We start from the raw sequence: 13379 nt of genomic DNA, 5'->3' as shown, positions 1-13379 counted from the left end.
CCCAGAATATTATAGAGATGGACTGTCTTAAACCACAGAGCAAAAGGATTAAGAGAGAGAAATTAGGAGGGAAAATAAAAGAAAACCTAACATGAATAATTAGAGATGCAGAAACAGAATTAGAAGCAAAGACAAAAATTATGCATTAAAAAAGATAATTCTCTGAGCTAAAGGAAAACCTGAGTTGCAGATTGAAAGAATGCATCCATTCTGATGAAAAAAGTCTTACAGCTGGGAACATTTCTGAATTGCAAAACCCACAGAGAAAATCTCCCAAACTTTCTAGGCAGAAGTTACTACAATGAAAAAACAATGATTATGGCATCGTCATCCAACTTCTCATTTGTTACAGTGGGATAAAAAAAAATGATGAGGATTATCTTTAACACTGCTGAAAAATGAGCTACAACACAAGCATCTAAAATATAATGTATTTGACACGATTACAAAAACGTATTTTGGGTAACAAGGTAGGATTGAGATTAAATAATTGACCATGCATCCCATCTGAGGAAAATACCAAAGAATTATTCCAGTCAAAAAATGAATCATGACCATGACCTCAGGATAAAAAATATGAAGGCAACGGAAAACAGTGAACAGTAAACCTCTCAATGTATATTGACACCCAACAAGCATACATAGTCACGGCTACAACTGCATGATTAATAATAGGCTATGTGGGCACATAAATCCACCCACACATGTCCTTACCCACAATCTACAAATATGTATAAGTGTCAAGTACAAATTCTTGAAATACACGAAAATATACTGCAATATCATGTTCTACTGATGTTTCTTTCTTGAGTAATAGCACTGCCTACAGACATTTTAAATTTATCTTTATAAAATAAATTCTACAAAATTAGTCTAATTAATTCAGATAAATGTCTGCCCAAGGTTTGTTCTGTTACCCTAGCCTGGTAGCGCTAGTGTCAGACTTTGACAGGGAAAGGAAGTGCTGTCCAGATCCTCTTTTTTGCTCAGCAGCTGAGACTTTTCATTGGCCAGTAGTGTTTTTTGTTTTTGTTGTTGTTGTTGTTGTTTTGTTTTTTTGATTTTTTAGTATTTTAGTGTTGCAGAAGTCCTATGTTGCTATCGTAGTGTTTTCCCATGTCAGTTCTTCTTGACATTCTCTCAAGTATATTCAAGCAAGGATGCCTTTCTTTAGGGAAAATACATTGTCTGAATGCAAAAAAAAAAAAAAAAAAAATCATCTTTAAACAACTCTTTTAATTTATTTTTTATTATTTTTTAAAGATTGTATTCATTTATATGAGAGAGAGTGAGCACAAGCTGTAGTGGGGGGTGGGGCACGGAGGGTAGAGGAAGAGGGAGAAGCAGACTCCCTCCTGAGCAGGGAACCAAATGGACTCAATCCCAAGACCCCAATATCATGAGCTGAGCCTAAGGTAGATGCTTAACCCACTGAGCCACTGAGGAGCCCCAAAAGAACTCTTTTAATTTAAAACAATCATTTAATGGACTTGTCTCAAGCTCTCTATACCTCACTATAAGAATCTACCTGAAATCCACCATATATAAAGCTCCTTGATGCCTCATATAATCAAACTGACCAGATAGCTATCTATTTCAGAGAGTTGTTTATTATGATTATAACAATGTAAACGTGCCTCTAATTTTAGTTGCTTTTAGAGGTCTTTTACATTACAATTACTTTTGCAATTTTAACATTACTGAACAGAATTTTGTAAGGCTATGCAGCTCCCAGTGCATTTATTAGAAGTCTCAAAGTTAGACCATTTTTCTTAAAAATATGGCTCTTTTCCAAACCAGAAGGAGCAAGGATACAAAAGATTTGGCTTTCAAGGATACAAAAGATTTGGCTTTCAAGATTGACAGACTGAAATAGTGAGATGAAGTTTAATAGGAAAAAGGGTGAGACATGTAATAAGATTGAAGAAATCCACCCCATGCATTTATCTGGAGGTGAAACTTTCCATCTCCCCTCTTAGAGTCTATGGCCAGGCCGAAACATTAAATTGATCTAAGATAGATTAACAAGGGGAAAGAAAGCATATAGATTTTTAAATGTACATGGAGCTCCATAGGAAAACGAAGACCCGAAAAGCAGATAGGGTGTATATGCTAGATGGAACACAGGGCAGTAATTGTGCCGAGTAATTAAAGGTACCAGGAAGCTAAGGCGTTGAAGAGTTACATTAACAAGGTTTTAAGTACAGGTTTCTCCAGCTTAACCCTTCTTCTCCGATGACTAGAAAGTTTCTTTCCTCCTGGTACAGAGTGGGCAGCTTTGCCACAGGCGTTTATCTCCTGCTTTTGGGAAGAAAAAAGGGGAAGTCAGAGTGCCCTTCTTGCACCTGTGTTTTTTTTTCTTTTCTTTTTTTGAACATTTTATTTATTTATTCATGAGAGACACAGAGAGAGAGTCAGAGACACAGGCAGAGAGAGAAGCAGACTCCCTGTGGGGAGCCCGATGGGGGACTCGGTCCCAGGACCCTGGGATCATGCCCTGAGCCTAAGGCAGATGCTCAAGCCACCCAGGTACCTTGCACCTGTGGTTTTTCAAGTACTGTTAGCCCCCAAAAATCCTTTTGCCAAAGTAGCCTATTTTGGGGTGTCATATGTTGTCACCCTTCAAGTAGAAGCTTCAGGGTGTGTTGCTTAATGTTAGTGACAATGAGGAGGTCTTTAATTACCATGACGTTCAATATAACTCAGTGGCATAATACGGCAGCCAGCCATGAAAGTGCCTTTTAGCTTGGGCCAAGGCAAGTAGTCTCTTTTAACAAGCTGGGACCTCTGTCTTCCTCAGCCCACTTCTTAAGAGTGCCACTTTTTAAAAAGTTTCAACAGCCAAAGTACTCAGAGAAGGGCAGTAATAGGACCAAGTTGATTCTTTGATTATAAAACATATACCACCTGTGTCCTGTGTAACAGACCCTAAGCTAGGTGAGGGCGAGGGGGTTGGCAAGAATAAGGAACCTGCCGCCTGTTACGTGAAAGCAACAGAGGGTCTACAGAGAATGACCTATAACTGATGGCCCAGGTGAGGCTGGCTGACTGTATGGTTATGCACGCTGGCTTCAGAGTTCAAATGCTCTCATCTGAAAGCCTGCACCACCTGCTTACTGGCAGGAAGTGAGGGACAAGCCATTAAATCTTGCGCTAAGCCCTGGCTCTTCTTTATATGTATAAGAAAAAAAATAGCTCTTTTTCACGGCGTCTAGCATATATGTCTTAGATTATCCATATCCAATCAAAAGTATTTCTAGTTACTTATATTATCAGGAAATGGAAGCCAAAAGAGCAGTACCCCTCAAAAATTCCAACTCAAAGGAAAATAAAGATTATCCTCAAAGACTTTAAGTATAGAATCAAGAGAGACTGAATCACAGCTGAGATTCTCAGGGCGAACTTAAGGATCAGCAATTACACCAACCAAAAACCCCACTTCTAGAGTCTATACATATTGTTCAGAGGAAGGTATGTGTATTCGTTAAAGTAGAAAGAAGAGTGTGATGACCCCCATTTCCCTGTCCCTTCCTGTGAGCAATTATGGACACGTGCATAAGATAATACCCTGTTGAAAAGGGGGTTTCTCCAAGCAGCCTGGATCCAGATCACCCCACGTGGGAGACCTTGGTTTACTAAAATCTAACATCACTAACTTCCAGAGGGAAGTGAAAGCGCTCACGGTGTCACGCTGTGAGCATTAGATTCTCACCTGGGCAAAGCACTTCACACGACGCCCAGCGTGTGGAAGCTGCTGGGTAAATCCTCCGCTGCGGTTTGGGGTTGGTAGGAAAAGATGTGGACAGGCTAGTCTAGGCACTGAAGCAGGGGCGAGTGTGGGGGCCGAGGCCGAGCGTCCCCACTTCGGGGTGGCCTCCTCTGCGGGGGACACGGATGCCTCCCTGAGACCTCTGAAGCCCGCGCTGCGCTCGCCCCGGGCGGACGCGGTGCCCGGGGGCAAGCGCACTGCAGGCGCTAAGCGTCGTCCAAGGGAGGGAGTTGACGTTGTGCCCTCCTTGGCCGCTGCTCTCCGGCTGACCGGCCTGGGTCAGGTGCGAGCGAGGGCAGGGCCAGCGCCGACGTCTGGAAAGGGAGCGCAGGCCACCACCACCTCCACCACCGCCGCGAAGGCCAAAGCAGCCGGGGTGGGCTTCCCCCGACGCCGGCACCTGCCCTGGGGAGGGGCCTCGCGCTGTGGGGCCGCGGAGCGCAGGGCCCAGACCCCAGTGTAAACCGCAGAGCAGAAGTGCGGCAGAGGGGTTCCCTGGTGTCCCCAAGCTCAGGCGACATTTCACTGCAAGCCCCTAGATCGTGGGCCGCAAACCCTGTTCCCAGGTAGGGCACTGACCATTCGCAGAGCGCAGCGGCAGGAGATTTCATCCCTTCGTGCAGGGGGGGGCAGGGGGGGCAGGGGAGCTGCCTCCTGGGAGGCGCGGGTTTGCCCACGCGCGGGGAGGGCGCACCTGCCCGGCTCTGGCGCAGGCCGCGGGACGGAGGGCGGAGGGCTCGGGGGGACGGGGGGACGGGGGGCCCGGGGGCCCGGGGGCCCGGGGGGGCCGGCGCCCTAACGTGTGCCCGCTTCTCTGCCCGCAGAGCCCCCCGGCGCGGACCCGGACACGCTGCGGGCCGGCGCGCGCGGCTTCACCGGCTGCCTGTCCGCCGTGCGCTTCGGCCCCGCCGCCCCGCTCAAGGCTGCGCTGCGCCCCGGCGGCCCCGCCCCGGTCACGGTCACGGTGCGCGGACCCGTGGCCGCCGCCACCCGCTGCGCGGAGGGGGCGGGGCCCGGAGCCCCGGCGCGGGAGGCCACCGGCCCGCTGGCAGGTGGCGCAGGTGCGTGCCCCCGGCCCGCGCTCCTCCGCTGCTCCGCCCGTGCTCCAGCTCTCCAAAGCCCTGTGCGCCGCGCCTCGCCGTGCCCTGGCCGCGGTCGCTTGCTCATGCCCGTCCCGTGTGTGTGTGATGTCTCCAGAGTCCTCCTTCCGCTGGCCTCTGTCATTCTCCCTTTCTCTACTGCAGGTGGTTCTGGACCAACAGATGGGGGACAGCCCTTAGTTAATGCTGACAGAAGTGACTCTGCTGTCATCGGAGGTAACAGGGCTGGGAATGACCTGGTCCTTGGCGTGGTTGTCACTGTTGGCATGAGCCAAGAAGTGTCCGGGAATCCGCGCCGATGGGCGAGGGCAGTGGCGGGCCGCATTCACCGGGGGATGCTCTGGATGGGGCTGAACCAAGTCGGCATCTGCGGGCGCTTGGTGGAAGACCCCGTGGTTCCACGGAGACGCTTTTTAAGAGGATAGTTACCAAACGACACAATAATAAGAAGGTTTTTCATTTGAAAATGCCCATTCATATTTTTCAGGATATATAAGATATATATATATCCTATTCACCTTTACCCCCTTGATTCAAATTAGCCATGGACGTCTGAGTCCATTAGCCCAAAACTTTAAAAAAATGATATTAAAAAGTCAGACATATATTGAAAGAAGCACCTAAACCATGCAAATTGTCATTTTCGTAAACATAAAGATATAAAACTTAAAGGTTCTTCTGAACATAAATACATAAAACTATTTCTGGTGTCCTCCTTATCTTAGATTTACATATATTTATATTTATAAATATAATTATTCATATATATTTGTATAATCTATATATTTTTAGTGTCACATGTATTCTACATGTGTGACATTAAAACTGGATATAATATAGCTTTTTAAAGCAAAGTCTGATAGCTAAACTATAAATATATATATTCAAATATATATTCATATATATAATATATCTTTATATTTTCTACGTAGTTACATGTATCCGAAGAGGTAAAAGTAATTGCATCTTAAATATCTCCCAGTGTATTCTCTGAAACAGAATTTATTTACGTCCACCTTAAAGAATGAATATTCAAATTTCCTCCTTATGATTCAGAGAACGTGTACACTTATTTACGTAGATTATTGAAATGTGTCAGTTGCAAACTCTGCTTGGTATGGAGGAAGTGAACTGCTCTCCATCCCATTGCTATTCCAAATAAGGGAATTTGTGCTTAAGTTGGGGGATACAATTGGATGTCCAGTCTTCAGGCAGGCTGTGCACCAGATCACACTGGATCTGTTCATTTCTGTTCACCAAGATGCCGATTTTCTCCAGACCACTAGGAAAATATTCAGACATTTTCGAGTGCTGACCAAACTATGTAAGAGTGTGAACATGTCCATTCCCATCTCAACTACTTCTGTTTTCGTAGTGAGTGAGGTATATGATACCCTGATTTCACAAGCCCAAGAACAAACAAAAAACGTGTATGCTATTTATAATCTATATCTAAAATGAGTACTTTTATGTTAAAATATAAGTCAAATCTTAATCCTAAACCATTCTCATTTATTTTTCAATGAGATTTCACTATAAAAGCTGATTTAAAATAAATTGACTTAAGTGTGATTAATATTTTCAAAATAGGAATCAAAGTCTAAAAATGCAAAATATCATTAGAGAGAGAGAGAAAGAACAATGATGATAGTCAAGATGATGATAGAACAGATGTAGTCTTCGGAGCTTTATTGCATTTGGTTAACTATCATTGGCAAGATGTGCAAAGCAAATAAGCAGCATCGATATTATTCCCCTGAGAAATCCTACCTGGTTCTTGATAGACGGGATAGAGAATCAAAGCACACAAGGTGGTAGGGTGATAACAACTCAGGTTACTGGCCCCTGCAATTCGCTTGGATCTGCTTTCAGTCTGCGTGGTGGCTGTTTGCTGCATGGTTTGTCAGCTGCCAAGTATATTGACCTATGGTGTAGAATTCTGGGTAGAATTCTCAGCCCTAAGTCAAACTGATCACAGACTGCACCCCCAAGTAAAGTATTTGATCTGTTTAAGGGATTACTCCAATAGGTGGATTTCTCTACGTTTTCTACTGTGCTTTATCACCTTCTTCTCTTGCAAGGCAAGGGAACAATAGAGGAAAGGAGAATTAACCTAAATAACATTCACATCCAGTAAAATCACAGAGATCACAGTGGGTTTCTTGCCAAGGAATCTGTCCTGTAAATGGACAGAGAGAGAAAGAGACAGAGGTGTAGATAGATGGAGAGGCAGGCGGGCATGAGCACTTGTCACAAACACATTTACACTGGAATTGCTGAAACGAAGGTTATGGAAGGCATCTGATGCATTATTCAAATTATCTCAATCTCTTCAGATAGCAGATGAAGACAGAGGTTATTCTAGGACTCTACCAAACCTCACAAAACAAACAAGCTAGTAATCAATTATGTACATAATAACATCCTGGATGTTTGAGGATAATGGTGACAGTAATTGTATAATCAAGTGGCCTGATCACTGTTATTGAGTTACTGTCCCTGATACTAAAATTGAATATGATGTAGCTCTTCAAAGCAAAGTCCTATAACTAAACAAGAAAGTAATTATAGCAACTCTACTGTTTGTTCTCAAGTGAGATGCAAAATATACTGAAAATGATTATTATTCTACCCATTAATATTTAAGAATCCTCAAAAAGACTCTTGAACACATGCTCAGGAATTTCTGTGACCAAAGACACCCAACCACGCTTTGAGTTGGTTGGACTCCATTATACTTCTTTCTGTCCGCCCCAGAGTATAGTGAAGAATCTTCATTTTACAATACAAATTTTGATTCACATAACTAAACAGTAAAGGATTTCATAACATTTGCTAATTGGAATTTTAAGGTCTGTGTCAATCATCTTAAAAGTATAATGACTAGTGAATGCTTTTTTTTTGTACCTTCTTGTTTTGGTATAGATGGTATAGATAGCCTAAACACTTGTAGGATTCATTTGACCGTTCCAACCCTGGCAGTGCTTCAAATCATTTTTTGAGGAACTTTTAGAAAAAGAGTGATATTCAAGTCTCCCACCCAAAGATTCTGAGTTCTTGTCTGCTGTGCAGCCAAAGCTGAGAACCACTGACATAGCTCATGTTTCAGTATTGAAAGCATTTCTAACAGGAGATGTCAAATAATTTACTTTCCCTACAGCTGAATGTTATCTATATTTCTACAAATTTTTAATACAATGGCATATTGGTTATCTATTGCTGCATGACAAATTATCACCCACTTATAGCTTAACCCAACCCACTTCTATTATTTTGCAGTTTCTGTGGGTCAGGAGTCTGGGCACAGCTTAGCTGGGTTCTCTGCTCAGGATCTCACAAGGCTGTAATCAGGGTGTCAGCCAAGACTGGGGGCGCATCTGGAGATTCCCCTGGGGAAAGATCCACTTCCTCACCTGCATTATTGTTGGCAGCATTCACTGTCTTGTAGCCATAGGACTGTGAGCTTCTGGATTTTTGCTGGCTGCTGGCTAGAGCCTGCCCTTAGCACCTAGAGGCTGCCTGCAGTTCTCTGCTATGTAGGGTTTCCCACCATGACTGCTTACCACCTTACAGCCAGCCAAGAAGAGGGATGCTCCCATAGACCGGTGCTACAGCTCTATGTAACATAATCACATAATCAGGTACAGCTTATCACCTTTGCTGTATTTTGTTGGTTAAAAACAAGTCATAGGCCCCACCCACAAACCACTGAAGGGGATCACACAAAGGCATGCCCCTCCATCCCCCAGCAACAGAGATTACTTAAGACTCTTTTAGGCTCATAAAAGCAAGTGGCCTACACACCACAGAACTGTAATTCACCAGAATATCAGCACCAAATTTTTGTTAAAATACATAGCATTTAATAACACTCTACAACAGGTCTGATCACTCTATCCTTTTAAATAATGAAAACTCATTAGCATGAAGTGTGAGCATGACCTAAAAGGTCACATTGCGGTTCTGAACTTAACTAAAGGGCATTAACTAAAAGCCGAGCTGAAAGATCTTTAGCATAAAGGCATAAAACTACTGTATCTAAAGGATGTATAGACTTAGAAGTACACTCAGTGTTATAATGCCACTTGGTTTCCAACTTTCTGATGATGTATATATGATGTAAACGAAGCTTTAGGTTATCTATATTATATATATATTATGAAGTTGAATATAGAATATATATATTCTGATGATATTTTTTCTTTCTCTTCTCTCACTAGGTGTGATAGCGGTTGTGATATTTATCTTGCTCTGCATCACTGCCATAGCTATACGCATTTATCAACAGAGATGGTTATACCAAAAAAATGAGTCAAATATTCCGCAAACTGGAGACAACGCTGAAACTGCTCTGAAAAGTGAGGTCAACGTGCAAAATATAGTTAGTGAAAGCCAGAAAGAGTATTTCTTCTGATGGGCAGCAGTGGTTTACTTATGGCTCTGGTGATGTCACTTAGTCACTAAGCCAGGCTCCCAGCAGATGAAGCCCCCTCTTGTCCTCCTGGGCAGGTGGTAGCTCTGTAGCGCCATCAGCTTGCTCTCCTGTGGTCCTGGGAGGCTCTGCTCAGTGCTGCTTCATGATCTATTTATGTAGAAGTGACTTCGGTGTGCTCATTAATCACTGTGTGGCGGTTTCTGACTGTTCTGGCCCGATCTTTGAAAGTTCAAATGCATTTTGCATAACGACTTTGGGTTTTAAGTGAGAACAAGGATTTGAGCTGTGGCCCTACTCTCTTAAAAATGAGACACAGAAGTTTATAAAAGTCAAAGTTGGACTCTAGTGTTTTGTGTTGTGTGGAAGTCTGTGTTTGCTTTCTTTATCAATCTCCTGCTGACATTTGTAAGCTGGGAAATGCTTCTCAGATGGTCTTGGAGTGCATTTCCATCTGCCTGTGAACCAGAACCCAGTGGCCAAAAATGCATTAGAAACCTGGAAAAAAAAAAAAAAAAAGGTTTTTCTGCCAATCGTTTTTATTATTTGTCTCTTTTAAATCAATTTGCATACATTTTAGTGATGAAATGAGTATTGAATGTTGGCTATGAAATTGTATTCTGTTATTTAAGGAACAGAAAAATTCATAGGTAGCAAAGCGTGTAAAGCGTCCCAATCTGCAACACTTTGCTTATTTTTCTTTGTAATTGGTCATTTCCCTCTTTGTAAATTATGATAAAGATCATCTAATGATTTCCCCAAAGTGTATATTTTATAACCAAACCTGTGCCCAGGTATAAACTCTATACTTAATACTGCAAATGTATCCTTCATCCATTTCACTGGATTGAAATATAATCCTAAATTTATTTCCTTCAAAAGTGGGGTGATTAGGTCACTATTCTTCGTAGTCCTGTGGTTCTCTTGTTCTGAAGGTTATCACAATTTGATTTCCTATGATTGTCTTTTCATTTACTTGGGAAAAGTCATATTTTGAACTAAAGCTCTCCATTTAGTTTTCTAAATGTTGAGCTGATCTAGGCAGGGCATCCCCGGAATTACCATCTGAGTCTAGTTACTATTTGGAATATCAGTGGAAGGATGCTTATGCTAAGGGAACATGCAGGTTGTATGATCTGAACTAAATCTGTCATTCTAGTCAAGAACCTAGGATCTCGGAATCAGCTTCCATCAGAGAATCCAAAATCAATTAGTTCATTTCATATTAGGGGATATTTGCATACAAGGGGAGCAAAGAATTTGTACTGACCATGGGAATTGTTCCAGTAACTACTTTTGTGGTAGGGGTCATAAAATAATTGCATGGAGCCCACCATTTGCACTCATTAGTCAGTTATAAATAAAATGTGCTGCATTCTTCATATGCCACTTGCCATGTGCCTGCCAGGAATTAGACTGCTTACTTTGACCACAACAGGACCACCTGAAACTCTATACACTTAGCCTTGCTATTACCTTTGGGTGTATGACTACTTTTCTCTGATTTTTTTAAACAATGGAAAAAGATATCCTCTATACTAAGTCTTTTCTCAAAAAAAAAAAGCAAACCTTTTTTCTTATGGTTTCATATTAGTTTTCTATAAGGTTTAACAAATTGCCACAATTTAGTGGCTTAATGCAACACATATTTATTATCTCACAGTTTCTGTGGATCAGGAGCTGGGCACGGATGTACTGTGTTTTCTGCAAGGCTGCAGTTAAGTATCAGCCCAGGCTGTGTTCTCATCTGGAGACTCAGCTGGAGAGTCCTCACTCTTATGGTTATTGGAAGCATTCAGTTCCTTACTGCTGGAAGATTCATGGAAGCCTGCTTTTGTTCAAGGCTAACGAGAGAGAGAGAGAGAGAGAGAGAGACTCTAAAACAAGTCTGCTAATAAGAGGGAGTTTTATATAATGTAATGTGGTGATAGGAGTGACAGCTTGTCCCCTTTGCCAAATTCTGTTGGTTAGAAGCAAGTCATAGGTCCTGCCTACACTCAAGAGGAGAGGATTACATAAGGACTTGAACCAGCAGGCTGAGATCATGGGGGGTCACTTTAAAGTTAATCTACCACAGTACTATATCTTTATTGAAGTTTCTTCAAGTGAAAAATGAAGGATTTTCAGGGTCTTAATATAGTAATATAGGAAGAACCTACCATGATGAATGATACACATATTCTTTTCCCAAAAAACACCTATGCAGAGTGAGGAAGGATTCAACACAAATATGATAGGTTCTACTTAATGTACTGCTGAATATTAACACCCTGAAATCATTGCAACTTTAACAAATGATCGTATTAAGTTCTGAAAATGTTAATCACTTTGGTAGCTGGCATTTTACAGATTTATAGATAGTGAAATTCATTGTATTCTGCTCTCTTTTTAAAAGAGGAAACAAAATATTTGTACCAAATTGCAGTGCTATACCACCCACTTTCTTTTACTGATTTGTAAATTTTACCTGCTTATTTGTTAATAAAATAAAATTTTTGAATTAAATTAGGAAAATATTTTTAAGAGAAATTGAATGAAATTTGAATTATGAAATTATACTGTTTCCCCCTAAAATATTAAAAAATGTGCAAATGTATATATTCTGTTGTGTGTGTACTACTTTATCTCTACTATATATAGAGAGAATACTATGCTCTGTTAATATTATCTGTGATGGTATTTAAATTGCCAAACACAAAGTAAAACACAAAGTGAATAACACATACTGATTAGCACAAGTTAAAATGCCTATGAATGTAGATATTTGAACCTTTGCCAGAGAACAATAATTTAATAATCAGTAAGTTATTTGTTGAATGTTTACTATCTACTCAAAAGTGGTTGCACGATTTTCCCCCAGAGTTGGGTTTCTAGAGCACTATAAGTATATAAATTCCAGTTGCAAATAACATCCATCTATGAAATAAATGTTAAAAGATAATAATTCTCCAAGTTTTATTTCCAAATAGAAAAGGAAAGTAGTACAAAATTAACACTGATTATTGGGACTAGATCTTCAGAATTTCTCTTTATTATGAAGAGAATTGCCCCTTCACTACCTCCCCAGTATTATGTAGCCATGAAGAAAAACATATTGGGGCATTCTGTGTGTCTAGAATAGCCAATACTTCTGGAATCTTTTCATTTTCTTTAATGAAAAATCTTTAATTTTCATTTTCTTTCATACAGAACATCAGATAGATAATTGTTTTCAGTGGATTTTTAAAAAATAAGAGTTTATGATTCTTGCTTTGAAGAAAGACAAATATGATTGAAGCGTTTTCTGCATGGAGTATAAAGGAGCTCTGACGATGCAGCTGGATTGTTGAAATAGTCTTCCAACAAGGGGGGAACGCAGTGGACCCATAGTAAATGAAAACATATTTACTGGGTTGTTTAATCTATTATTTTGCATTCATGCAGCTAATATGTTTAAGGATTCCCTGGGTGCCTTCAATGGATCCTGGCTGTCTACTTTTTCCCCATTCTGGCTCATAATGGCTGGCAACACAAGAGAAAGAATTAGAAAGATAGAGATAAACATGAAGTGGTTTTCGCTCCAAGTGATGGGGAAATGCATTTTGTCTGTCTGTGTGCCCATGGCTACTCTGGACCCCACAGACACATTTTCCAGCTCCAAGACATTAACAGATCCAGTGCACGTTGAGAATACTTGCTACAGCTGAATAAAAATGTTCTTAGTGATAGATCTTTGGGCTACTTAAACCTGCATACGAGTATTAAGACTTTTTTGGAAGACAAAAGTATTCATAAAGACTGGTTTTGCAAATTTAAGTTCAGAGGAAGTATTGAATTTTTATTTAAAAAACCCAATTCTTCTTATTATTCTCAGGATCATAGAAATTTCTTGTTAGCAGGCACAGTAACTACCTTGGCATGCAATAGTCGTTTCCCCTCTACACAGCCCCTCAAAACAAGTCAAAGTTGCTTTTTCCAAGGAAACACTGTTTATTAGGAGTGAAGTCAGGTTGCAAAAGCCTTGTTTTTCTCTACAGGTTCTCCTGGGTGTAGATCCTGCTGTAGTTACTTGCCGAGTATTTTGTTGGAACATCAACCA

At 41.2% G+C, this 13379-nt stretch overlaps 1 protein-coding gene across 2 annotated transcripts in view; it reads left to right on the top strand.

The window, feature by feature from the left end:
* The window catches only part of LOC140641240 (contactin-associated protein-like 3), a 191467-nt gene extending 179570 nt beyond the window's left edge, over positions 1-11897 (top strand). For both annotated transcript variants that reach the window (XM_072840790.1, XM_072840781.1), the window contains exons 22-24: positions 4594-4830; positions 5014-5085; positions 9090-11897. In XM_072840790.1, the coding sequence (XP_072696891.1) occupies positions 4594-4830; positions 5014-5085; positions 9090-9283 (503 nt within the window). In that variant the 3' untranslated portion in view covers positions 9284-11897. The remainder of the gene's footprint in view (positions 1-4593; positions 4831-5013; positions 5086-9089) is intronic.
* Positions 11898-13379: the final 1482 nt, after the last annotated feature.

The sequence above is a fragment of the Canis lupus genome, chromosome 1 (genome assembly GCF_048164855.1).
Source record: "Canis lupus baileyi chromosome 1, mCanLup2.hap1, whole genome shotgun sequence".
Classification (NCBI taxonomy): Eukaryota; Metazoa; Chordata; class Mammalia; order Carnivora; family Canidae; genus Canis; species Canis lupus.
The sequence above is the reverse complement of the archived record's forward strand: the minus strand, read 5'-3'. Positions and strand labels throughout refer to the sequence as shown.